Source organism: Barbus barbus (genome assembly GCF_936440315.1).
Source record: "Barbus barbus genome assembly, chromosome: 9".
NCBI lineage: Eukaryota > Metazoa > Chordata > Actinopteri > Cypriniformes > Cyprinidae > Barbus > Barbus barbus.
This window is the reverse complement of record NC_136737.1, coordinates 14,948,376-14,974,898: the sequence shown is the minus strand read 5'-3', so window position 1 is coordinate 14,974,898 and position 26,523 is coordinate 14,948,376. Positions and strand designations below refer to the sequence as shown.

General features: G+C 36.7%; 1 protein-coding gene across 1 annotated transcript in view; it reads right to left on the bottom strand.

Moving 5' to 3' along the window:
• The window catches only part of LOC306874753 (CUGBP Elav-like family member 5), a gene marked incomplete at its 5' end in the record, with an annotated part of 220,231 nt that overhangs the window by 67,157 nt on the left and 126,551 nt on the right, over positions 1-26,523 (bottom strand). Inside the window, one exon of the mRNA XM_079424988.1 lies at positions 22,182-22,230. Within this exon, the coding sequence (XP_079281114.1) occupies positions 22,182-22,230 (49 nt within the window). The remainder of the gene's footprint in view (positions 1-22,181; positions 22,231-26,523) is intronic.

Genomic DNA, 26,523 nt, shown 5'->3' with positions numbered 1-26,523 from the left:
CCTGTTATTTCATCACAAAACCATCGTTTATTACATTACACTTATTCTCCTCGGCTGATGACAGCTGACTGGAACAAAGAATAAATATAGCCGAGAGAGTGGATGGAAAAGGGCCCAAACAGCAGTTTCCTGGCAGCACCGGTAGGCAAGCGAGGCTTGGAGGAGATGACAGAAGCCAAAGGATTAATGGTCCCATGGGAAGCCAAGGTAAAGCATGCCGCTCCATCCTGACATCTTTGTACTTGTAAGAGCACACAAATTAACCAGGCGACACGGTGAATAATGGTCAGGCCGCTTCCATCAGTCCTATTTAACAATGCATGCAAAAGCTCTGAATGCATTTTGGGAGGGCAGTGGGGGCCGATGCGGGAACGAATATATAGAGGAGTGAGAGGTTGAAAAGATCACGTTGATGTACGTGAGTCCCATGTCGAGTTGTAAAATCATTGGGCCAATAAACACTGAGCACTCGCTATATAACCCATTAGTGGCCGCAAACAATTTGCTCTATTTGGTAGTTTATTTAAAAATATATATATTTTAAATGACTAAATCTTGCTTTTTCATGTGTCTGTAAACACAGCAAATGATTATGGCTGTAAGAATATTTTTAATGCGAGTGCTCCAAATGCAAGCCATTAGTGAGAGGGGCAGTTTACCACAAAGAAAACATCAGATGTGTGATGTGCTCGGCTGTCTGATGCACTTAAGCAATATATGAACTGTGCTAAAGTGAAAAAGACAGCTAGGATGGGTTAATTTAGCTTCTAGCCCATGTAAATGCCTTGGGTCTTCTGACGGGTTGCCAAGTACTGTTCTCCTGGTAGACGCTAGGCACTATTTGCATATTCTGTGTCCTTAAATTTGAGGTTAGGTCTCTCGTGTGTCCTTTAGCTGCTGATTATAATAATTGTCTGATAATATTTACTCTAAATAGCAAACCGTGAGCAACCAAATCATGCAAGTTTACACAAGTTAATCAACGATTTCATCCAAGAAAAGCGGTTGCAACTTTCTATGAATAGGGTGCAGGAAAAGGAGGATCTTAAACTTGACTAAATCTTGAATGTCAACCTCAGGACTGTTTTATTTTTTATTCATGTTATGAATTCATTTTATATTGAGATTTTCAACACAGCTACCAAAATTTAGAGTTAGTTTAAATACAGCTTAATCTCATTTTCTAGCAATAAACAAATAAATAAATATCAAAATATATAATTTTAAATACCTTAAAAAAAAAAAAAGTACCAGAGTTGTAAAATTAACTATAAAACTATAATACACTGAAAACAAAAATAAAAAAATAATAATTTGAGACGCAAAAGCGCATAAGAGTCTTATTTTTTATAAGATTATTAATTAAATACGTGTTTGGTGATTTAATTATTTTAATTATTTAAATATTTTTTACAACACTCAATATAAGTTTAACAGAATATATAAAAATTCAGGCATTGTAAGCTTTCAAATGTTGGATACAGAAAAGGTTAAGACCTCTGATACTGTTAAGACAGGTTAAAATCCACTGAGTATTTTATCAAACATATTAGTAACAAACTAAATAAACAGGCCATATAGTCATGAGGTGCATTTGCAGAAAGTGCCAATTCTCCAAATCTTTCTTTAGTTTCTGTGGTTTTCTCTTCTCACCAAGTGAACAAAAACAACATGGCTAACTACTAGTGCTCAAAGTAGCATCTGGCTAGGCGCAAACAATTGGAAGAGAAACTTTACCAAGGGTTCGCAGCTGTTTGCAGATGTGTCATTCTTCTGCAGCATGTTGCTTCACTCACTGTGTCTCCCACTAATGACCAGGAGGTCTGAATCCACCAACTCCCTATGGGGAGACAGCTGCCGCCCCACGCCATTCCTCTCCGTGCGTCTGTCGAGCTGCGCCGCTGGCTGTGATCCCACCTGAACGAACTGCCGATCTTCCATATTGTGCCAGCATGGTGGCTAAGCCCACCAAAAGCCCGTCCAACCAATTTATTCCTCCCAGAATGCCAAGCAGGCTGTAATGGGTACACTGGGGACCAGAAACACTGGGGTCTTCTCACAGACAGGGGGCGACACATTACAAAAAGAGCACAGCCCACCCCCCAGAGACAGCACTTCAGCTTTGTTAGGTTACAATATGGACTGTACGAAACTGGACAAACACATTGATGCCAATTTTGTTGTTGGAAGTTGTCAGGCCACTGAACTTTTGGTTGCATTCTTGCCGCTAGATTCACCCATCTTAATGTTGTTGCAAATCTGTTTCTTTCTTCAAGAACATATTCTGAAGAATGTTTCAACTGTTTATTTTTTTTTGTCAATATGATTAGGGATGTAAAGATATGATTCACAATACGAGATTTTAACTAAGGCCACGTTCACACAGCAGCAGAATACGGTTGTCAGTCCTGTATTTTTTAGTCCGGTTGTCAGTCCTATACGTTCACACACAGTACAGTTATTTATGGGTGTGACAACCGCATTCTGTAACCAAATTCACACCTGTTAATTTTCAGGATTCACAACCGCATTCTTGGAACACACGCACTGTGTGAACGGAACAGACTGGACAACTAGTTGTCTGTCACGTCATACAGCGCGAGAGAGAGCTGCTCCGCCGCACAAATGCATGACTACCGTGTGGTGCGTGTTTTCGGTAACATACAGTGACGGAGAAATGAGCTGCGTGTCATGTGAAAGTTTTAGATCCAGTTTTTCACCGCTGCTACCATCAGTTTTGTGTTCTGCGCGCGATTCAAATGCTCGGCTATCCACCCAAATATAAAAGCTGCTGTTGGTTAATGAAGATTTGACGAAAGATCTCGCGGCTCGATTGGACTCTTGTCATGTCAGAAAGTGATAAGACTTTCAGTTTTATGCACGTCACCATTTTTGATTTTACTTTGGTCACTGTCGCTATGGTTACTAGTAAGGAATATGGGCTTGAATCCCGTTGCACGTTCATACAGACAGAATTCTAAACACAACTGTAAGCTGCTGTGTGAACGAGACATTTCGAGACTCACACCTGTAAAGAAGATGCGGTTGTCAATCCCAAAAACTGACAGTGTGAACGTAGCCTAAATGAGATTTAAAACAAATTATAAAAATAAATTTAAGCTAAATGTAACAAAGCTAAATTGAAATTTTCAAAACAAAGAGGTGTATGTTTGTAGAGTAATTTACAACAGCTTTGAACATGGCTCAACCAATCAGAATCAAGGAACTATACATTTTATAATTGTAATTTTAAAACAAATCCCAAATCAAATAAATAATACAAATAAAAGAGATATATCTTTCTTATAAACAAACTAAGGCTTAAGGCCCGTTCACACCAAGAATGATAACTATAAAGGTAATTATATTATCATCTGCACCAGTGGACAATATCGTCCGTTTATTCTAAACACACACATCTGCCGCTTTAAATTCTCGAGCTCGCTATAGCAGGATTGATTTGGATTGGGTATCAATGTTTTTAACATTCATAAGCAGGAAAAATCTTTCTGAAAGTGATTCCAATGATATTGTTTCTCTGTGCCTTTATCGTTATAGCTGTGTTGTGGACTTGAGAACGAAACCCTACCTCCAACTGTATCGCGATTCCTTAAACATCTCAACTGACTTGAACCGTCACATATTTTTATCGATTTTTTACCAACTCGGGGTGCTTTGTTACATCCCTACAAATAATGGAAGTCAATGGGGCACAAAACAAAAACATCTGGACCCCATTGACTTTCACTTTGTTGACAAAAAAACAGACATTTTTCAAAATATCTTCTTTTTGTTTCTCAGAAGAAAGTCAGTTGTTACGACATGAGGGTGAGTAAATGATGGCAAAATTTTATTTTTGAGTGGATACTAGTGGAATATTATAAGGAATACTACAAAGAATAAAAAATCCTTTTAAAACCAGCTAACAAACTATCCTGTCCAGGCTAAGGCATTATCTTAAGCTGGTTTAAGATGTTTTTTTTTATTTCAACAGGGTAATGCTAATATGCACTCTTAAAAATAAAGGTTCCAAAAGGGGGTTTTCACAGCGATGCCATAGAAGAACCAGGTTTGGTTCCCCAAAGAACCTTTCAGTGAATAGTTTTTTCTTAGTGTGAAGAACATTTTAATAATCTAAAGAACCCTTTTCCACTGTAAAGAACCTTTTGTGGAATGAAAAGGTTCCATGGATGATAAAAGTTCTTTGTGGAACCATTGATGCTAATAAAGAACCTTTATTTTTAAGAGTGTACAATGAATTCAAAGAAATGACACTGCACAAAAGGATTCATTTCACATGAGAAAATGTGACCTAGACTTAAACTGATGTTGGTATTTTTTACATAAAGCTCTTATTTTACCTTCGCAGTGCAGCTGCATAAGTACAGTCACCCTACTGAACTTCTTTTGTTGAACTAACGATTCATGCAAGTCACGTACAGGCTTCTGATAAGCAGAGTGCCTTCGGAAATGTTTGGGCCAATGGCGACCGCGCTTTAAATGTGCTAATTTGCAGCAGACTGGCAGTGCTTTCACACCAGTTAGAGACGCACTTCAGATTTCATCAGCAAGGTGAGACTGTTTTTATGGGCTGCAATAGTTTCATGCTTTGCCTGATGACTTTTTTTATTCGCTTTAAGAAATCGCCGGGGAATAGACAATACGAGGAAATCATAATTAATGCCAGACTGATAAATTGAAACAAATAAGCACGCCTTACAAAATACGTTTTTTGTTTTTGGATGCATTTATCATCGCAAGTGTTTTCAAATTCATTTCCTGCGCACTTTCGAATCATAAAACAGGCTAAAATACATCATCTGAGCTTTGCTTATGACCCCGTTTGACGTTTAAACCTTGCAGATGGTCTTAAAGGCTCTTCATCTGTGTATCCGCCGTGTTAACACATGACTTGTAAGTGTATCTGCGCCTGTGCCAATCTCAGGTTGGCACAGGTTTGTGCCAGAAAGCTGTTTTGTGGCATGTCTGGCATACCTAATCCAGCTGGTTTCCTCCAGAGCATGCCAACATCTCCCGTTTCCAAACACACTTCTGATAGGTGGACAAAACCCCAGGCGGACACCTGGCTAGCTAGCGTACATGCTAGTGCAATGTGCAAATTAAGTAGTTGTTGTATTTATATTGTTTGCCATATCAGCTTTACAAGCTATTTACGTGGCATATACAAGTTAAGAAAAATGACTCAACTGTTTTATTAATACCGTACAACTCTATAAAAGGGTTTTTTAAATGTACTTGTGGAAAAAAAATATTATGGGCTTTTGTGTGTGTGTATGTATATATATATCGAAGTATTGAAAATACATCAGTTTATGAACGTTAAATGGGTTTGGAGTCACTGCATGTGGCTTCAACAAGGTCACATGGTGGCTTAGAGTTTATTAAAGGAAGGTGGATCTATTTTCGCCCTGTAGCTACATGTCTTCTTTAGCTTTAGCTGTAATGGAGAATAAATTCAGTGGTGTGAAAGTGAGATGAATGTAGACGCGAACAGAGGAATGTCCTATGTGGAGGATGTCTCCACAGTAAGTGCAAAATATTGTAATCTGTGATTACCTCCCTTTCACGTTTCGTTAATTTCATCCAGATAGGGGCCGAACAGTGAGCCACATCCCCCCTACAGTGTGAACGTGCCACAGTTCTGTGGTGAAACATCTCAAATGATCCTTTGCGATATCAGAGAGCAAGACAAATCAAGGAATCTGTAAGAACATTTATCATTTAATGAGGTGACAGGGTTTGATTTTAGTTTATGCAAAACAGGTTATTGTCGGCATATTGAGACAAAAACGCACTTGTAAATGTGTCACTTCACACTATGGAGAAGCCGTTGCGCACCCGACTTGTCTGTTTTGTAAATAGAAGCACTGAAGAAGTAAGATAAAGATGAGTAAATGCTCTGCTTATAAACATTTAAGACAGTGGTTATCATTCATTATTGAAAACTGAAGGTCACTTATATAATTTTCTAATACTTTGTTTGAAAAAAAAAATATATATATTTAAATAATTTATCTATCTATCTATCTATCTATCTATCTATCTATCTATCTATCTATCTATCTATCTATCTATCTATCTATCTATCTATCTATCTATCTATCTATCTATCTATCTATATAATATGCCTATAATGTAGAAAAAAATAATATAAATATAAATAATTATTCTTGTAAAAAAACATGTAATTACAAAATAAAAACTGCATCTACATATAATTTATAATCTAAGGCATATAAAGCATAATATAGAAATACATTAATTAGTAAATAATTAGTAAATAATAAATACATAGTTTATAAATAGATAAAAAACAAATAGAATACATAATAAAAATATAAATCATAACATTTTATCATATTTGTAATTATTTAATAGTTACTATAATTCATATTATTATTATAAAACTTTAATATGCTTGCACTATGTAGAATATAACAAAGAATTATAATTATCCATATATAAATAAATTTAAAAACATATATAAAAAATATATGTTATCCATATATAAAAAATTTTAAAAACAATATATATATATATATATTTTAAATATAATTATGAATTTTTTGGTAAGCATATTATGCACATACATAGCACATAAGATTCTAAATATATAGAAAAATACTAAAATACAAAAATATTAAAATATAATTCTTAAATTTATGATATTTTACCATATATCTTTTTATAACAATTTATTACAAATTCTAAATGAACATATAAACCAAGAATTGCAGATGTAAACAAACAAATAAATAAATAAATACATTTTAAAAAATCTATATTTTTGTTGCTAAAATGTATCTTAATTTCAGAAAAAAAGATGCAAAATTCTTACTAATTCATTATTTCTGCATGAAAACGTTCATACAGAGGTGTTTATGCACAAATAAGTGTGTGTGCACACAGTTAACCCCAACGGTGGAGATCTGACCGTGCAAAATCAAAACTGGAGATTGTACCAAAAATACTCTAGAAAAGCAGTGGACACATGACCTGACAGCAACCAAAGGGAACTGCCATTAAATTTCAGGGTGGCAACTTGCATGACCCCAGCATTGCAGCGAGGAGTTTCCACTCAGCCTGAGACAGGAACAGTCTCACTTTTAAGCTTTCAGCACTGCCTTAGTTTTAAAGCGGCCAGGACTTTTCAGTCCTCCGGAGCTTGATTTGATATATCGCAGTTTGATGCTTGTTGGCGTGGATTAAAAAGCCTCTCCAGTTTGCATTGGCCTTGCCCATTCCCGCTCTAGCAGGGACTTCAAGGTTCTGTGTTAACATTCTGAATCAGTCCCTGCATTCCCCTAAAATTAATTCTCCTTTAAGCATATTTTGCTTCTCCCTTATTCCCTCGCAACATTAATAGGAGACAGATGTCCATAATGGAGTCCAAGTTTTTTTATTTTTTTGTCCATGCGATGCATTAAAGATATTTTTTTTGGCTTTTTTTCCTTCAAAATCCCAGGTGAAAATAAAACAAAGTACTACTGAACTGCTCTATCCATGTGGATGATAGATGTGATGGACTGGCAAATGCAATTCTGTTTCTCTTAAATGCACAGGAGAAAAACATGATTGATTGTTTCAAACCACTTTCAAACCGATTTATTACAGAATAATGTTATGCCATCTGTTGGGAAAAACAGACATGGATATTTATTTAATCCGTAACCCTCTTAATTATGCAACAATATGGTGTTTCTTTAAACTACTTGAAACTAGGGCTGGGAATTCAGAATCGGTTAAAATACTTAAACAGCAAATAAATGCCCTGCATGAAATCAAAATTGGCCATATTTATCTTGAAAATGCAAATTTGCTGTCTTATTGACAGTGATTTGAATGTGCAAAAAAATAAGATTTTTTTTTTTTTTTAATGACTATAATTTTTAATGAATAATAATAATAATATTCTGAGTTTGTCCGACAATTCTGATTTTTTTCCCCCATACAATTTGTCTCAAAATGCAAGATATAAAATTTTGAGAATGAAAGTCAGAAGTTTGCATCTTGCAATTCTGACAAAAATTTTGAATTGCAAGATGCAAACTCAGAATTCTGACAAAATCAGAATTGTCAGATAAAAAGTTGCAATTACATTTTTAGCAAAAAAACTGAAATGCGAGAAGTAAACTCATAATTCAAAGAAAGAAAAAAGTCCTAAATCTGCGTCATGCAATTCAGAATTGCAAGGAAAATGTCCAAATCATGAGACATAACAGCGTGATCTCATGATAATTCGTATGTATTTTACGTAAAATGTGGTTCTATAAAACATACATTTACTTACGTTTTTACAAGCACTAAATTGTACAATACTGACGTATTTTCAGCATCTAAACGTAGTCAAGTCAAGGCACCTTTATTTATATAGCGCTTTTAACAATACAGATTGTCAAAGCACTTTACAGAATCAAATTGGAGGATAGAGTGTCAGTAATGTACAAAAATAAGATTAAACACTCAATTTTCAGTTAAAGGCATTTCATTATTCAATTCAGAGATGTCATTGTCTAGATCAGTTTAGTTTAAATAGTATCTGCGAAATCAAATTGACGATAATCGCTAGAAATTAAGTGTCCCCAATACTTACGTATTTTCAGCATTTAAAGTACAAAACTGACGTATTGACGACACCTAAAAATGAATCCTTATGAATATTGAAATCGCTGCATTAATTTTAATATTGTTACTAAAATTTATAATTTCCTGCATATTTCGGTCAATTACGTTTTATATCCTTTTATATTCGCTATAAAATGGGTAAGTTAAGGGGTCTAAAAATCTAAATTGCTTATTAATAAAATGATAAAAATGCATATTCACTATAAAATGGGTATGTTTAGGTTTGGAGGTAGGTTAAGGGGTCTAAAACCTAAATCGCTTATTGATAAAATGCTAAAAATGCATTAATACGAATATTTTGATATAAAAGATACATAAATATTTTACGTTTTTTAGCTAAAAATACATAACGATTTGTACGTTTTAAATGTTGAAATACGTCTAAATTGTACGTTTTAGCATCAATAAAAATGTATAAAAATTTATGTTTTACGCTTGTAAATGTTACAAATTAATACCTACGTATAAACGATGAGACCAGGCTGGATATAAACTCCAAAAGAATTGCGATTTAAAAAGTTCCGAATTTTGAGAGAAAAAGTTGCAATTACATTTTTAGCAAAAAAAACTGAATGGTGAGATGTAAACTCATAATTCAGAGAAAAAAAGGTCATAATTGTAAGAAAGTCTGGCTTTTTCTTTATTGTCAGAATTACGAGAAAAAAAAACGTCCAATTTGTGAGACGTAAAAAACATAAGTTGAAAGGATAAAAGTTTGAATTGTGATAAAAAAGTACCATTTTTCATTTTTATTCTGTGGCAGAAACAGGCTTCCATAGATTCCTGAATGAATGACTCTTATGAGTCAGTTCCGCAATTCTTCAAAAAGATTCACAAATTAGTCTCAAATGTGGTGTTTGTACAGCATATTCATTTTACAGTTTTTGCCATAACTACACTGTAAAAAAGATTTTTGGTGTTTTACGCGAAAACACTATTTCAGTCATTCTGTTTTAAAATACTATATTTGATTCAATATGTTGCCGTTTCTTTGTCTTCTTTTGCGAAATGTGTTTTTTTAGTGAAAATTGTTTCAAAGTACATCACAGCAAATTGTGTTTTGTGTGTACATACAGCAGAAACAGTAAGAATAATATTCTAGTATGCTATTTAGACTGAGATCGAATCAGTCTACAGCTCACTGAATCAGACAGTGGATACTGAATCTGACTCACTCACTGAAACAAAAGTGATTCTTCTGACAAATCAAAACATTAAACTTCCATAAAACTACTAAAATAATCTTTAACACAGCAGAGATGTTGAATCGAATCAGAAACAGATTCATTCAATTCCTGTTCCATTTGCAATGCAAACATGCACTCGCTGCATCTCCTAAACTTAACATTACTTGAGAAGATATAATAGAACGGCGCTTCTTATCTCAGACGTTGATTCTTCAACCGATCATGTACGTTTTCCGAGGCCGAGATCCCTAGTTCCTTTTTATGATGGAGCATCTCTGTTATTAGTCATGAGCTCGCATCAGGAAAGCTAATCTGAAGTGAAAAGCCACTCATACTCTGATCTATCCAATAAGCCTCCCCTGCCATCAAAGTGCTCTTTGAAGTTCATGTTCTCCAGACAGATTGGTTCAGGTGTCAGGTCAGAGTTCCTGTAGCCAAAGGTAACGGCAGGCATTTGAAGCCTTATTCCAGTGCCTTTATGTTCTTACCCATCCCATCATGTTTATTACAAGGGGGCAAGAAGAACAAGCTTTGTTCTGGTACAAGATGTTTTTTCATTTGCACAAGATTTTAAGAGACTTTGTTGTCGGATCAAGTAGAAAAACATTAGTTTGGATTAGATGGTGTTTCAAATCACAAAGTCAACTTAATGCTATTTTTGTCTTATGAAATGTCCAAAAAATAGAATAATATCAATAGATGATAGGTTTCTTAACTTTAGCTTGTTTTACAGACCGATTAGCAATAACATTTTAGGTTATTATAGATGATTTTACTTAAAATTTCACATTATGTTACTTACAAGTCTTTTTATGCTAGCAGATGTGAAAACAAAAATGGTTTTCTGTTACATATTGAGCATTAAAATGTCACCAAAGTCACTAAAATTCAGATGCGTTGGAAAAAAAGGCGATATGGAATATTATATCTGTATAATTTTCAGCTATTGTTGAGTAAAAAAACAAACATATACATATATAAAAATATGAATGTAATTATTAATAAATACATAGAATTTGTAAATAGAGTAAAACAAATAAAAAATATTAAAATGTGATTATAAAATAATTGTTTTGTTATAAATTAAATTTATAAATAAACTGATAAAGAAAACGTGAATTTGAAGAACTATATTTATAAATATATAGTTTTATTGTATTGTATAAATAAAACAATGAATAAATAAGTGTATAGGCACTTTTAGTGAATCAATTATTTAAAAAACCCAATACACTATTGTAACTATTAATTACATATTTAAAATATTAATCATAAATAAATACATAGAATCTATAAATAAATAGTATAAAAAAATAAAAATACAAAAATATAATTATAAAGTAATAATGGATTTGTTATAAATTTAATTGATAAAAAATATAAATTTGAAGAATTCTGTTAATAAATATATAGAATGTATTAATAATGCAAAAATAAAAATATTAAAATACATTATAAATGCTAGTGTTGTTATTATTTTTTTATCACCATTATCATTATTATTATTAATAATAATTGTATAAGTAAATCGATGAACAAATAAATAAATAATAGTGTGTATGCATTGTTAATGAATCAGTTTTTTCAAAACCCAAATGACATGGGGTTTGATTTAAAAACAATGGCATAATGGATGGATGGATAAATGACTCTTTTGATGTAAATTAACTAATTAAAATACTAAAAATAAAAACGTATGCCTTTTAATGCAACACTACAATAAAATAGAATCACAGAACTACAGACAAAAAAGTAAGTAGAAGTATAATAAAAAGTATAATATAATATAGTACAAGTATAATAAAAATAGCATAATTAAAATATATGTTGATAAAAATATATTTTTTAATTTGATTCCACTGAAAATACTTTTAAAACAAGTAATAAATCTGAATTACCGGCCCAACCGTGTCACCCATAAAAATCCTCACTGTTGAGGCCCGGTAATTGTGACAAACTCTCTTCACAGCACGCCAGTATTAGAAAATCCACAGGTACATAACGCGAGAGCACAGTTATTGATGCTAATGTGCTGGACGTTATGTTCACGCTTCACAGCAAAGGTTACAGATCTTCTAACTGCGAGGCTTTTACAACCAACTAGTGAGCACTTCTTTCTCCATTAACTGCACTCTCATTTGCCTTGCCTGGCGAGGTAATCAGCAGCCCATGCCGAACAACATGACACACACACACACACACACATACAGCTCTCGGTTCTAGCGAGCAGCCATCGTTTAAAGGCTTTTTGCTATGCCCTCTAAAGCAGCATGGGCTCTCTTTAATGGTGCATTGCTCCTGGAGTCCCCGCAGTACCCATGTGTATCTGCCAAGGTCTGGTGTCTGTCTGCTGCTGGGGTATTTTTGGAGGTGTGGTGAGCATCATAAATAATGTACCTGTAAATGATACGCGTCTGGTCTCGCTGACAAATGGAGCAAAAAGGAGGGGGGGGGGGCGATTTGAGAGGGCAAGCCCCATCAAGACATTTTCGCCCTTTAGTAGGAAGAAGAATTGCGCCGACTTGCACCCAGAATTTCATAATTGACCGTTCGAAAAGACCTTGACTGACAGACGATCTGACCAATCATAATGATGAATCCGCCATCTTGTCCGACAAACAAATTAGACAGGAGAATACATGTAGATCAACTTCAGTGGACTTTTGAAAAAAAGGTGTGGGTTTTTGCGACCCGCATACCCTTAGTTACTGTTGCTGTCTCCGACACACAATGCCGCTCTCACACTACATTCATGTTCTCAAGCAGTGAAAAATACATCACCTCAGTTCAAGCGGCACATATGAACCAATTGTCTTTTCATATGTACTTAAATCATGAAATGAACATGAGAACATATTTTATTTCAACCACGGAACACACAATTTTTGAGTAAAGTGTAAGTCCACCAAAGTTAATCTACTCTCCTGTCTGATTTGTGGTTAAGGCTAGAAGGGATACAGCTGCGGCTACTGGGCATGCGCACATCAATATAGCGTAATTTTTGTCACACTGTACAACAATAATTACGGTTTTTGCATTAATGTTTAGAGTTGGGGTAGGTGAAGACGTTAATAAAGCACAATAAAACATGACTGCATTACATTTCCGGTCTCTGGTGTACTTCCTGGTACTCTGGTTCTTCCGCCTACCTCAACCGTGACCTTTTCAACGTAATTGCGTATTACATGACGTCACGAACGTGCATCACAGAACAGAGCAAGGCGAGCATTTGTGCTTATAAAACTTAAACTTTTTTATTTATTTTCGAAATGACCGATCGTTTCGCTAGATAAGACCCTTATTCATCATCTGGTATCGTTTAAAGCCCTTTGAAGCTGCACTGAAACTGTCATTTGGACCTTGAACCGTTTGGGTCCCAATGAAGTCCATTTTATGGAGAAATGTTTTCATCAAAAACCTTAATTTCTTTTCGACTGAAGAAAGAAAGACATGGACATCTTGGATGACATGGGGGTGAGTAAATTATCAGCAAAAGTTTTTTTAAAAGTGAACTAATCCTTTAACATGGATTTCTATGGAGCTGTCGGACAAGATGGTGGATAGCAATGGCGGTACATAATATCTGCGTTCTGATTGGTCGCCTGTCAATCAAGCTCCCTTCGAATGGTCAATTACAGCATAAAACAGCACAGAAGAGCAACAAGCGTCTATTCCCTAGCGCTCAGTTTGAAGATCCTGATGAATCACATTATAGCAGTGGGACCGGTGCCAATTCCAGAAATGATGGGGGATGAATTGTTACTAACAAATGACATATATATATATATATATAAACACCATTCGGATGCACATGAGGAGGAAAAAGTGCTCATCTTTTCATCCAGCAGTGTTCTCCAGATATCCATTAGTTTAATTTTCACACAGTTTTTAAGTATCTCTCTTAAGCAGCAACCAGCATATGCTGTCATTTGACTTTGTCTGAACTGTCGCATATTTCTTTTCTATCAACCTAACTTCATTTAGACGGTTTCAGAGGTTTTTGTCTGTCTTAAGAATAAAAAAATGGTAGAGTGTTAAATAAAGAAATACGGATATAAATACGCATATATTGAAAATCTTTCTTACTGATAGATTGGATGGCCCCTCAGACTATGCTTGAAATCTCTGAAACAAGGTTGTTTGCTAGTGCAAAATGATTGGGCTTTTACAAAAAAAAAAAAAAAAACTCGAGATTGTAACTATTATGCATACTTGATGTTTCTAGTATGCAGTTAGTTTGTAGTTAGTGTTTATACCATGATGAACTTGTCATCCCGATCATAGTGTGCAGTGCTGTGCAGTTGTTGCAATATTTATTCAAAATAACTATAATTTTAGCCAGATATCCAACTGTAGCAAATTAGATAAAAAAATTTACTATAATAAATAGAGTAATAAATAAATAAGTAATAATATATGAATAATCATATTAATCAAAACAACAATAATAATCAATAATATATAAATCAACACATAGTTATGTGTATATACACAATCTATGAAAATAATAAAATCCAATAAAAGGCAATATGGATGGATGGATGGAAATGTGGGGTAATAACGCAACCTATTCTTTCAATAACAGTTCACAGTTATGAATCGATTCACCGAATCAACATTTTTAATTTTTCGACCGAAATGAATTGAAATAACTCTGATGCCATTTATACTACTGAACTTTTATTCAGAGATTATTAAATTAATCTTTCATATAAGTCATGAAATGGAGAGACCACAAAATTTATCTAATAAAATATTTTAGGAAACCTAATGACCAGCATAATAATTGTGAAAATATTGTGTACAATTAATCAATATATTGCCTAGTTTCTATACAGTGTGACATCACCTCATACAAAGTTACATAGGCAAATACGTAAAAAAACTGGGGTTTATAAAAGCAATCTGAATTCTGACTCGTGTTATGTCTAAGGATGTTTGTGCTGTAATCCATCCTTGGATTTTACATGTAATATTCATCAGGCTGAGTTTGCTCACTTGCCACGGAAAAACCTTGAGCTATTTTCAGGCCTGCCAAAAAGTGTGTCTGCATGTGTGCAGTAAGACTCGCAGGCAGTGTGTTAGGATGAGCTGGGTCTCAAAGCATTTCTGGATGTAGTCTGTCGTAATCTCCTCCCATCTGCTAAAGGAGCTGCTCTCCCCGCACAGAGCCCGGCTCTGGCCCACCCCATCTGGGCTTTTCGGACACTACAACGCACTACCCTGACCTATGCAAACTTGTTTCTGTTATATTGTTTTACAAAGAACATTTCTCAATTTTGTGAGTGTCTAGGTCAGGTTTTACCAACATTGTGGGGATCAAATGCAACCACAAGGATCATAAAATTTACATGGGGCAAAGCCAATTGTACCCATGAGAAAAATTGTTTAATAAACTTAAACAATTATTTTTTTAAGTTTAAAAAAATAGAGATATCCACACCACACCAATAACAGAGGAATGATTTCATTGGAATTACTTTCCAGAATCGTCTTTTTTTTCCTCCAACTGATGAAAAATAAAACATTGCCAATCAGAATCCACCTGATTTTAAAATGTGAGACTTCAAATTTGGCATAACGCAATCATTAATGACACATTTATCAACCAATCATTTACGCCAAACGTGGCACGACTATTTATGGAGAAATGCAGCTTAGAAATTCTTCTGAATATTTCCTCTTGCGTTCCACGTGGGATAATGGGTTTGAGCACATGATGATGAGTAATCATGACAGAATCATCTTTTTTTTCTTTTTTTTTTCCACAGGGATGTGTGAACTGTGGAAGCCCATTTCTGCCACTAAATAAAAAAAAAAATAGGTAATTGCTATTTCACAATACTGACTTTTTTTAATCAGAATTGCTTGATACAAACTTGCAATTCTGACTATTTTTTTCAGAATTGTGTGAAATAAACAATTGCGAATAAAAAAAGTCAGTATTGCATGATTTTCTTGCAAATACAAGAAAAACTCAGAATTGCGAGATTGAAAAAAGTCAATTCTGACATTTTTCTCAGAATTGCGAGTTTGTATCTCGCAGTTCTGACTTTATAACAGGTAACTGCGAGTTAAGTCAGAATTGTGAGATATAAACTTGCAATTCTAAGAATATATCAGTCTTATCCCCCCTCAGAATTGGACTTTATAACTCACAATTGTGAGTTTATATCACGCAATACTGACTTTATAACTTGCAACTGAGTTTATATCACGCAATTCTGAGAAAAAAAAATTCTGAATTGTGAGACAAAGCTCGCAATTACCTTTTTTTTTAAAATGTATTCAGTGGTGGAAACAGGCTTCCACAGTAAACTGTTGTTGTAAACAACCTGGAAGCAACACCAGTGATTCTATGTAGGGTTAATGGTAGGTGTGATACGAGTCTTACACAAATAGCAACATCTAAGCTATTCAATCTGACTTGTATTTTCCAAACTCTTTAGTCTGAGATAGAGGAAAACAAGTTTCATCAACCTATCTTCAGTCTTCCCGCTTGATAGAAGCAGATAAACCATTATGAGAATGGCAGGCTGAAACCCTGTCAGCTTTGTCCATGCTTTTCTCTAAGGAAAAACAAGAAGAGTTTGTTTCTCAAGGTAATTGTAACAGTGATAAGGGAGCAGTTCTTATTAGGGGTGACAGCAAAGGGGCTGTGGCGGCAGTACTGACTGGATAACCTTGTGCCTGGTCGCCCTTCTGCGCCAGGCTCCTCTGCCTTGCCTCGGAGGGGACACAATCTGCTGGCTGGAATTACCTCGCAGCTGGAGGAAAACTAAACATGATTTCTGACCTTTACTTCTTGTGTTCAACAGTAACCTTTGGTGGTCCGCTTGCACAGACGGGCTGAAATGAATTCCCGACTGCTGCGCATGCAATTACGTGCATGTTGAGGCTGAGAATGACGAGAAAATCAGTGGTTGAAAGATGTTCCTTCAGTTGCCGTCCTCTGTCTGGGAACCTGCTAGCTTGAAATGTTCATTGAAGTCAAATTGCTTCGACAGGGTTTAGAAACCTTAAGATACAAGGTACCTTATTTCTGCTCCTCCAAATGTAGCTGCTAAAGCTAACGCAAACTTAAAGGATTAGTTCACTTTTAAAAAAACTTTTGCTGATAATTTACTCACCCCCATGTCATCCAAGATGTCCATGTCTTTCTTTCTTCAGTCGAAAAGAAATTAAGGTTTTTGATGAAAACATTTCTCCATATAATGGACTTCATTGGGACCCAAACGGTTCAAGGTCCAAATGACAGTTTCAGTGCAGCTTCAAAGGGCTTTAAACGATACCAGACGATGAATAAGGGTCTTATCTAGCGGAACGATCGGTCATTTCAAAAATAAATAAAAAAGTTTAAGTTTTATAAGCACAAATGCTCGCCTTGCTCTGTTCTGTGATGCGCGTTCATGACGTCACGTAATACGCAATTACGTTGAAAAGGTCACGGTTGACTTAGGCGGAAGTACCGAGTCAGTGTTTACAAATGTGCGGAAGGAGGACCATATACACATATTCAAATGTCTTTGTGTCAGTTTATCGTTTAAAATGCCCATTTCGTGTGCGTATCCGATGTTTACGTGTTTTAATATTAAAAAGCCTACTGACTCGGTACTTCCGCCTGCACTGAAACTGTCATTTGGACCTTGAACCGTTTGGGTCCCAATTAAGTCCATTATATTGAGAAATGTTTTCATCAAAAACCTTAATTTCTTTTCGACTGAAGAAAGAAAGACATGGACATCTTGGATGACATGGGGGTGAGTAAATTATCAGCAAAAGTTTTTTTAAAAGTGAACTAATCCTTTAACACTCGGTTTGAAATGATATATTCACAGAGCAGATGCCATGATATGTCTTGAGCTTTATTTCTGCTATGCCAAATGTAGCTGGTAATGCTACTGCAAATGTTGATACTCTATTAGAAATGATATTTCAAGCAAAGCTTTATTCTTAGTCCAGGTGTATAGATGACTCACAGAATACTCAAAGCTAAGTGGAGGGGTTTTTAAATATTCAACTTAGCCTATGCTTATGCGTGAAGAGGATTAGCATATATTTTTCAGACATTTGGACCATCCAAGTGTAATTGAAAGGAGTAATCTGGACCCCTTTTTCCCCTTTCTGAGGAAAAGCTACAATTACTTTTGCCGTACTCGTTCTTTTCTGTTTATTACCATTAGGCCACGAGGGATAGTCGTGGCCTAATGGTTAGAGAGTCGGACTTGTAATCCGAAGGTTGCGGGTTCGAGTCTCCGGCTGGCAGGAATTGTAGGTGGGGGGAGTGAATGTCCAGTGCTCTCTCCACCCTCAATACCACGACTGAGGTGCCCTTGAGCAAGGAACCGAACCCCCAACTGCTCCCCGGGCGCTGCAGCATAAAATGGCTGCCCACTGCTCCGGGTGTGTGTTCACGGTGTGTGTGTGTTCACTGCTGTGTGTGTGCACGTTGGATGGGTTAAATGCAGAGCACGAATTCTGAGTATGGGTCACCATACTTGGCTGAATGTCACTTCATTACAAGCTTATTCCACCAATAGCTTCTTTTAGCATGCAAGCTAGAATGCATGCGCATGTTGAAAGAGGGTTCCTTCCGATGAACTCATTATTCTGCAGTGCTCACCCCACTCACTGACACACTCCACATCTACCCCTTACTGTCACATCCAAGCAAATTCATGCAATCGTGCCCACTATCCTTTAGACTGGAGATAATGCAGGCATGGCGAAGTGCGGCTAAATCTTAAGCACAAGTGGAACCTAGCAGTTAGTCAAGGCGCTGAGGGGAAAATTGACCTGTACCATTTTAGTTGAGAGGTTGAGCATGTGCATGGTTTTCAATATGTGTTGAAGCACAAGATTGTGGCAGAATTTTCATTTGACTCAAATTTGAACTGAATTCCAAATGTAAGGAAGATGTAAGAAGTTTTGGAAGATTCTAAACATGTCCATGAAACATGCACAGAAAATTCAGCAAGTAAAATGTTATTTTAGTTATTAATTCAAATAAGCTGCATTATCTCATTTTACTTGTGAATATCAACACCAAAAGGGGAACAGGTGGATCACCAACACACTTCAAACAACTGCTTCTATGGACTGAGTTTTGGAAAATCCATATACTGTACTGACTGGTCTATGTGGAGTAATTCTATGTTATTTCTAGGCTAGGAGGGATAATTAAGACATGAAACCTGTCATTGAGATGATTCCACTAGAAAAAGACTAGATGGTTGGTGTTGGGGGTATCTGCTCAAGGGGGTGGGACTTGGGGGGGGGGGGGGGGGGGGGGGCAGAAGATCAAAGTGACTAAAGCTGATTTATCCTGTGTTAGAGCTCAAATGCCTCTGAGAGGTAGTGCACAGCCCTTCAAAAAGCAATAGCAGCCACCTTTATATCCAGCCTGTGCCAGTCATCAGGCCTGCCTGTGAAGCAAAATCAATCTGTTTCATATCGGATATGCCAGGGGAGAGGGAGAGAGTGTGTGTATGTGAGTGTACAATCTGTCCCCAAAGCTCTTTTTAATGACACATGCTGCATAACAGAGCAAGGATAGAAAAGTGTTCAATAAGGCAAACATGCTGTTATCTGGAGATGAGGACTAATATAAAAAGGCTCAGATGGTACAGAGGGAGTTGTCAATCAAACATACTTTAATTTCTATTTTCAAATTCCCTTCCTTTTCTGCTCAGCGTGGACACACTTGCTTGGGCAGAAGTCCTCTCTACAAAACAGCCTTGGTACAAGAACCACCCAAACAGCGAGCCAAAGAATATTAGCACACAGCCAAAGCATGTGGTTGGCAATGGTTAAAAGCACTTACGCCATCCTCATAAATTCAGAAATGCACCTTTTATCAGGCAGCACACTGTTCATTTAATGATAACCCACATTATTAATTTAAATAGCCAGCATGTCAATCAGTTGACCCATCCAGGAGATTCCTTCTAATCCATGACCGCATGCCGATTGAAATGATTTTAAAAAAAGCATCTAGAAGAACAATTTAATCACATTAGCTCTATAGACTTAATAACCACTGACTGAAAGCCCTTGAGGTTCCTTGAGGTTTAGAAGGTCTCTTCCTTTGTTTTCTTTGAACAGGTGTGGTGACCTTTCAACCACTTAATGAGATTACGAGCATAATTAGAACGGGAGCCACTGAGGGTCCCAACAGTCAACCTACTTGAACTCAAGAGAATAACCAGTGTCCATCTGGGTGCCACCTCAGAATTAGAGAAAGTAACGTAATTAAGTCCTAACGCATGGATCCTCAACTACACTAGGGACTAGAGGACGTGCCCATGAAGAAAAAGCAGCATTAGTGCGTATAGCTTGCAAGCACTGCCTAAAGCAGTAGCAAGTCTGTCAAAGAAGGACACTCTAGGATTGGCCTAGGGTTGGTAAAGAAATCCTCGGCAACCATTAAAGTCACAACGGTGTGTTGGATTGTTCCTGGGATGCTACTCTGAGCTGTTCATTTAGGATGATGTGCAACTATTGGGCCTGACCTAAGCACACTCTCCATCTCCAACATGGTCCGAGAGGAAGGCAATAAGGGATCCAAGGAAACCCAATGGGTGCCTAGGGACCGCTAAGGCTGGCCACTCACAGGGAAGTCCAAAGACAGCAAAGTGTCAGAGTCAATGCGAACACACACCTCTACAATGGCAAAATCAATGGGGTTTTATGAGGCATCAATCTTCTCTACAAAGGCCTGCTTGTCTACTGCTGGGATGGACCACTGGATGTGGGACTTTGACATTCACCATTTTCCAAAAATTGCCAGGGAAGGCTTTTAGAGATTTTGTTGACCCATGCCTGATGGTTTCTCTCATTCCCTTAACGATTCTTACAGTATGGCTGCAAGGTGGTCAAATTGGGAGCATTTTTAAAAAAAGAGTGTAAAGGTTCATTGATTTTTATAGTACCTTTGGAATGACAAAATAAGTTGTCCGTTTAGATCAGGGAGGAGCAACTTGACTCTTGGAGGGACACTGCAGATTTTAGTTCCAAATCTAATCAAACACACTGAATTTTCAAATACTGAAGACTTTGTTCAGGTGTGTTTGATTAGGGATGAAACTAAAATATACATGATAGTAGTTTCACTGGAGAACATTTGCCAATGCCCGGTTAGGACCATCAAATAATAAAAAAAAAACAAAGATAGAAAAATACCCATTTTGCTCTCTTTTACACCTTTTCGAGATCATTAAATCCTCCACCACAGTATGTTTGCATGGGTGATTCCAATAGACAGATCTACAGAACTGCAAAAAATGGCTTATCTTACTTGGTATTTTTGTCGTTTCTAGTCAAAATATCTAAAAATTCTTAAATAAAGATACTTTTACTAGATAAGCAAACTGACATAATATATTTAGTCTTGTTTCCAGGGGGGAAAAAAACTAAATTAAGTGTATTTTGCTTAAAACAAGTAAACTTATCTGCCAGTGGGGTAAGTAAAATATTCTTAAAACAAGAGTATTTTACTTACCCCACTGGCAGATCATTTTGCTTGCTTTAAGCAAAATGCACTTAATTTAGTTTTAATTTAGTTTAATTTAATTTAGTTATCTTACGTCATTTTGCTTATCTAGTAAAATTATCTTGATTTAAGATATTGATTTTGAGATATTTTAACTAGAAACAAGACAAAAATACTAAGTAAGATAAGCCATTTTTTGCAGTGAGTAAACAGCAGATCACATGCTAGAGAACCAGAATTAAGGGTCTTGGCATGTGTCCTACAATATTATTGATTGTTAGGTAAGTTGTGCATCCTTGGCCAACCTCGCTCTACCTTCCCCCAATATCTATCCCTATGGCATTTACACCTTTTGTTTACAATATGCCCCTTGATTTGACCAGACATCAAGTTGGGGGTCTGGGGCTCAGGGCTCCCGTTTCAATATCTAAGCTAATTACTTTTTAATTTACAGTGTGCCGTTAATGGGTTTGGCAGGGGGAGCAAGGTTAGACAGGCAGCAGAAGCCACTTGCCTTCCGTTCACTAGCACCACGGCCTCCTTAATTAAAATGAATAATCTGGGCATCCATCAGATAGACGGAGAGTCAGAGAAAGAGAATTGTGAAGATAGGAAGGTAGGTCCTGCTGAAAATGGTTTTTGACCAACATGATCCGTAAAGAACTAATTGACAGAAAGAATCTAAATGCCTAGTGGGTTCATCAGTATACCAGGACCTCATATTGAGTACCAGCATCCAAAACACAACAAACATATGTGGCCAGTTTTGCTGATCTGTTCAGCCGGGAGAAAGGCAAGCAAGTTCATATATGTTCATACAAAAGATACATCAAGAAAAAAAAGAACAAGACAACTACCTCCACGGCTCTCACTGTCAGCTGGCTTCACCTGGATGGGGCGAGTCATCTGGAAGAAGAAAAATAGCACAGACAAGACAAAGGGTTAGTTCAGGCACTGGCAACGCTGTCACCACAATAAGCCAACAGCCTCAAACTATTGAGCCCATGTCCGTCACAAAAAATCCTGTCTAAGTTTGGATCAAATGCAAAGATCCACATGTTGGTTTGCAGGGCACATACAAAAAACAAGAGTGGTGATTTGTACCATCATGCCTTCACATACTCGCACCCTGTTTCTATTTTTGAAGTGCTGCACAGCTACTCCAGGCACAGCTCTTGTTTTCTCCATCTGAAATAGAAGTATTTGCAAATATCCTGTGTTTGCATTGACTACCATTTTATTTAAGGATTCAATCAGCACCAGAGCAAATGGGGCCAAGTTTCTGAGCGTACCTCCAGACAAAACCCTAAAGGCACCCAAAACCATATTGCTAATGCTCCAGGCAGCTACTGTAGTTACAGTGCGCATCTACTTATAGGTTGGTGAAGACTGAAATCTCTAAAACTTTTCGCCACAATTACACTTTGACAAATTCCAAATCAGGAACCAAATACAACAATTCTGGTTTCTTAAAACGAGCTTCTTTAGCTTAAAGTCCATCTCCATCTCTGAAAAATCTCTGGTCTCATCAGCAAGCTTTTTTTGTGTTTGTTTCACATTGCTCACTTGGTTACAGTCTCTAGTGATGGTGGCAAGGAGGAAGTGAAATGCAACAACAATTAAAGTGGAGGCAGTCGCAAGAGAGAGAGAGATCAATGAAGCCCTATTCATCCCTGCCCCTTAGGCTGTGGAGAGTGTCTGGCAAGGAGGGATTCTGTGGGTAGACGGCTCACAGTAATCTACTAAAGCCTGATAAGAATGGCATTTGTTGGATTAGATGCCTCTGTCATCACAGTTTTTGTGCTCCGTATTTCGCTCGACAATTTTTTTCCCATTATCCCTGGAAAGGTTGAAGTTTGTCTGGTTCTTATTCTACAAACTTGAGCAAAACAGAAAGAAAATATATATTGTTTGTTTGTTTTTCCTTCCTTTGCCCATCGTTCAAGGATTCAAACGGATTTTGCTGCAGGATCAAAGGATGTTCAAAGGGTTTATTCCCATTTATTCCTACCTGGGGATGTAATGTAGAAAGGAATACTATAAGTCTGGACTACTGGAGCAGTAAAGCAACTTTATAAAGTGACTAATTAATATTTGATGTCCTTTCTTTCAGGGTTTATTTTGTGATAATGCACATTTGATTCATTAGCATAAATGCTGATTAATATAGAGTTTTAAAGTTATGGTTACACTTTCTTAATTGTTGAAAAACAGGACTAATTTACACTATAACATACATTCCCCAGCATCGTAATCCAATGGGAGCTTTCTATCGATCCAAAACAAACTGCTAATAGCAACACAGCAGGCCCAGTTTGCATGAAAAAGGGCCAAGAGCTGTATGGAGATTTGCGACAAGATTACCCAAATTTGCAAAGTGCCCTTTGCAGGCTCCCCAGCCATCTGTAACCTGAAATTAAGCCTTTTTGAATGCTGCAGCAACTTGCGTTTCATGTCGACGCCAACTCAAAAGTGAGGGAAATGTTTCAGAGACGACAGGATCAACATTTTGTCTTTCTCCTCAACATATTTTCTTTTACTGTTCAATTGTGGATGTGGGGGAGAGCAAACTGAAAAAGGTCAGTTTTAAAGACAGGCCAGTCCCATAAAAGCATGACTTGTTCAAGGAGAAACACCATAATGGGATTTTAAAATTCCTTAATAACATGCTGATATATGAGGAAGAGGGCCAGGCCAGATTCATTAAGTGTTAAACGTATCCATTTTCACCTTGAGGAACCGAATAACCTTCCTCTGAGAAATTATTCCATAAATTTATCCATCGTAAATAATAACTAGCTGGGTCTAAGTCTTTGTGCAAAGGGGAAAAGGCAAAAGATATAATTCTTTTGAAGGTCAGAGTTCAGTAGCTTTGTCATACACTTCAGTTAAAGGAAAAGTTAAAAAAATAAATAAATTTGTCTATTTGAAATACGTTATGACAACTCAGACGTTCTCAAGCATAAAGACAAAAACAATCCATTAGGCATAATTGTGAGACATAACCATTCCAAACAAATCACCTGACAAACCAAAACAGTGGCCCACATTAGACAAAACAGACGCTTTTATAAACACCCTGTGGATGCAATACCTGGTAATAAAGGGGATTCTGTTTTGCAAGGGAATGCATTCAGAACTACCTCATACCTGTAAACGCCATCAGTGAGATGTATTCCTAACACATTGGACGTTTGTGTAAGCTTTATAGATTCACCTCTCTAACTAGTCACTGCCCTGGTCATAAAATGCTGGTGTAATGGTCCATTTGTTTTCCTAAGAGCAATGTGTTTCTCCCTTGTACATTTAGTATTGACGGAACTCAGTTTATTGCATTTTTCTCACCTCTAATGGGATGGCGTACACTTCAGGTACACATATTTACACTCACTCACTCACTCACTCACTCACTCACTCACTCACTCACACACACACACACACACACACACACACACACATTCACATATTTTGATCCCCATTGACTTCCATAGTATAGACTTCCATGGTGTGTGTGAATATATATTAAAACAACTAAAACTAAACCTGAATTAAAAAATGGAAATATTTACAAAAAACTAATAAAAATTTCAAAAGAGCATAAAATTTTAACATTAACACAAACTTAAAATATAAAATAAATAATACTATACAGGTATATGAATAATATTTTTGAAAAACTCATTAACATATAATTACTTGAGACAACATTTATTTCTGTCCAAGTTTAAATAATAAGCAGATTTCTAAGATTACTTTTTTAAATGACATTTTAGATGTGGTTGCATAACTGCTGCAAACAATTTCAAAAGTGGTGAGGACGTAATTGACAAAGGCCATCCTAACCATAAATGACCTCATTTGCATGTGCCAGAAACAAAACGACCGGCAGCTGACAAACTTGTGCTGTCGTCAGGGAAAGCATTCATTTAGGTTGAGTCCTGAGAGAGTTCACTACGCCTCTCTGCTTCTTTTGTGCCTTTATTGCCCAAGCTTTCTTTACGCATAAGATAAAACGAATGAGTTCGCCTTATGCTGTGTTCCTTGCAAAAAACAACAACAATTCTAATTGTGATAGATTCAAGGAAGTGTCCACACTTGGAATGGCGAATGCACCGAGGTCCAGGACAAAAACAGAGGGATGGAGGGGGCTGTAGAGGATGGAAGGCAAAGGAGAACTGCCTGCAACTGCCAGATAAGATTGCTTCTCAGTTGAGTGGCATTTCCAGAGCCGTGACTCCACCCTATTGCTCCCCCACATATGCTGATAGACTCGTGCTGGCGGAAACGCACACTTATACGTTTCCCGCCCGCAGCAAAAGCACCGGCGTCCCTGTGTTTGCCAATCTGTTGTTTAAACTCAGCGGAACAATTCAAATCCCCACGTCCCAACAGGAGTGTGTCAGTTGCATCTCGTTTGGGATGATGCACACGATCCTCCGGTCCCCAGCAATCCCGACCGGCGTGTATGGGAACGTATTCTTCAGGACTTCCGACGTAGCTACGGGAGCAACTGTCTCTTTGTCCTTGTCATCGGTTTCTTTAAGCACACAATACTCGATAATCATGTTGTTTGCTGTGCTGTTGTCTTTCAAAAGGGGGAGCTATGAAACAGGGTAAACAAAATACAGTGGGGGATATGAAACAGTCATTCTCCTGAGAGACAGTCTGTTCTCCTGTAGTGATGTTTGATTAGGCACCGCTGTGCTGGGGTAGATAGAAATTCAGTACAAGCTGCTCCGAGCAAATCGGGACTGTGCCTTGTTGCCTCAGTCTATGATGAATGTGAAATAATTCCTATATTTGTTTTACGCCGTTCTGTCATAAATTGCATGCGGGACAAACAGTCAACATGGACGAAATTTATGGTTTGCTTTGGTTTTACAAACTGTGAATGAGAAAAAGACACTGTTTTCCATAGCAGCCAAACTAGGATGTTTATTGTACACTATTTTTTTCCAGGTCAGTGAGTCACGGCTTGCAGAATCCTGTTAAAAACAGACTTTGAGCTTTGCTCACCTGCTGGGTTGTATGTTCAAAAGGCGTCTCGCACCACATCATTTTTTTTTTCATTCACATGCATTATTAAAATAGTTCACAACTTGTAACCGTTCAATGCTGTGCTTTAAAATAATTTTATAAATCGGAGAGTTTATGAAGCACATATTTAAAAGTTGTAATCGTTCATGTTATAAAGCATCC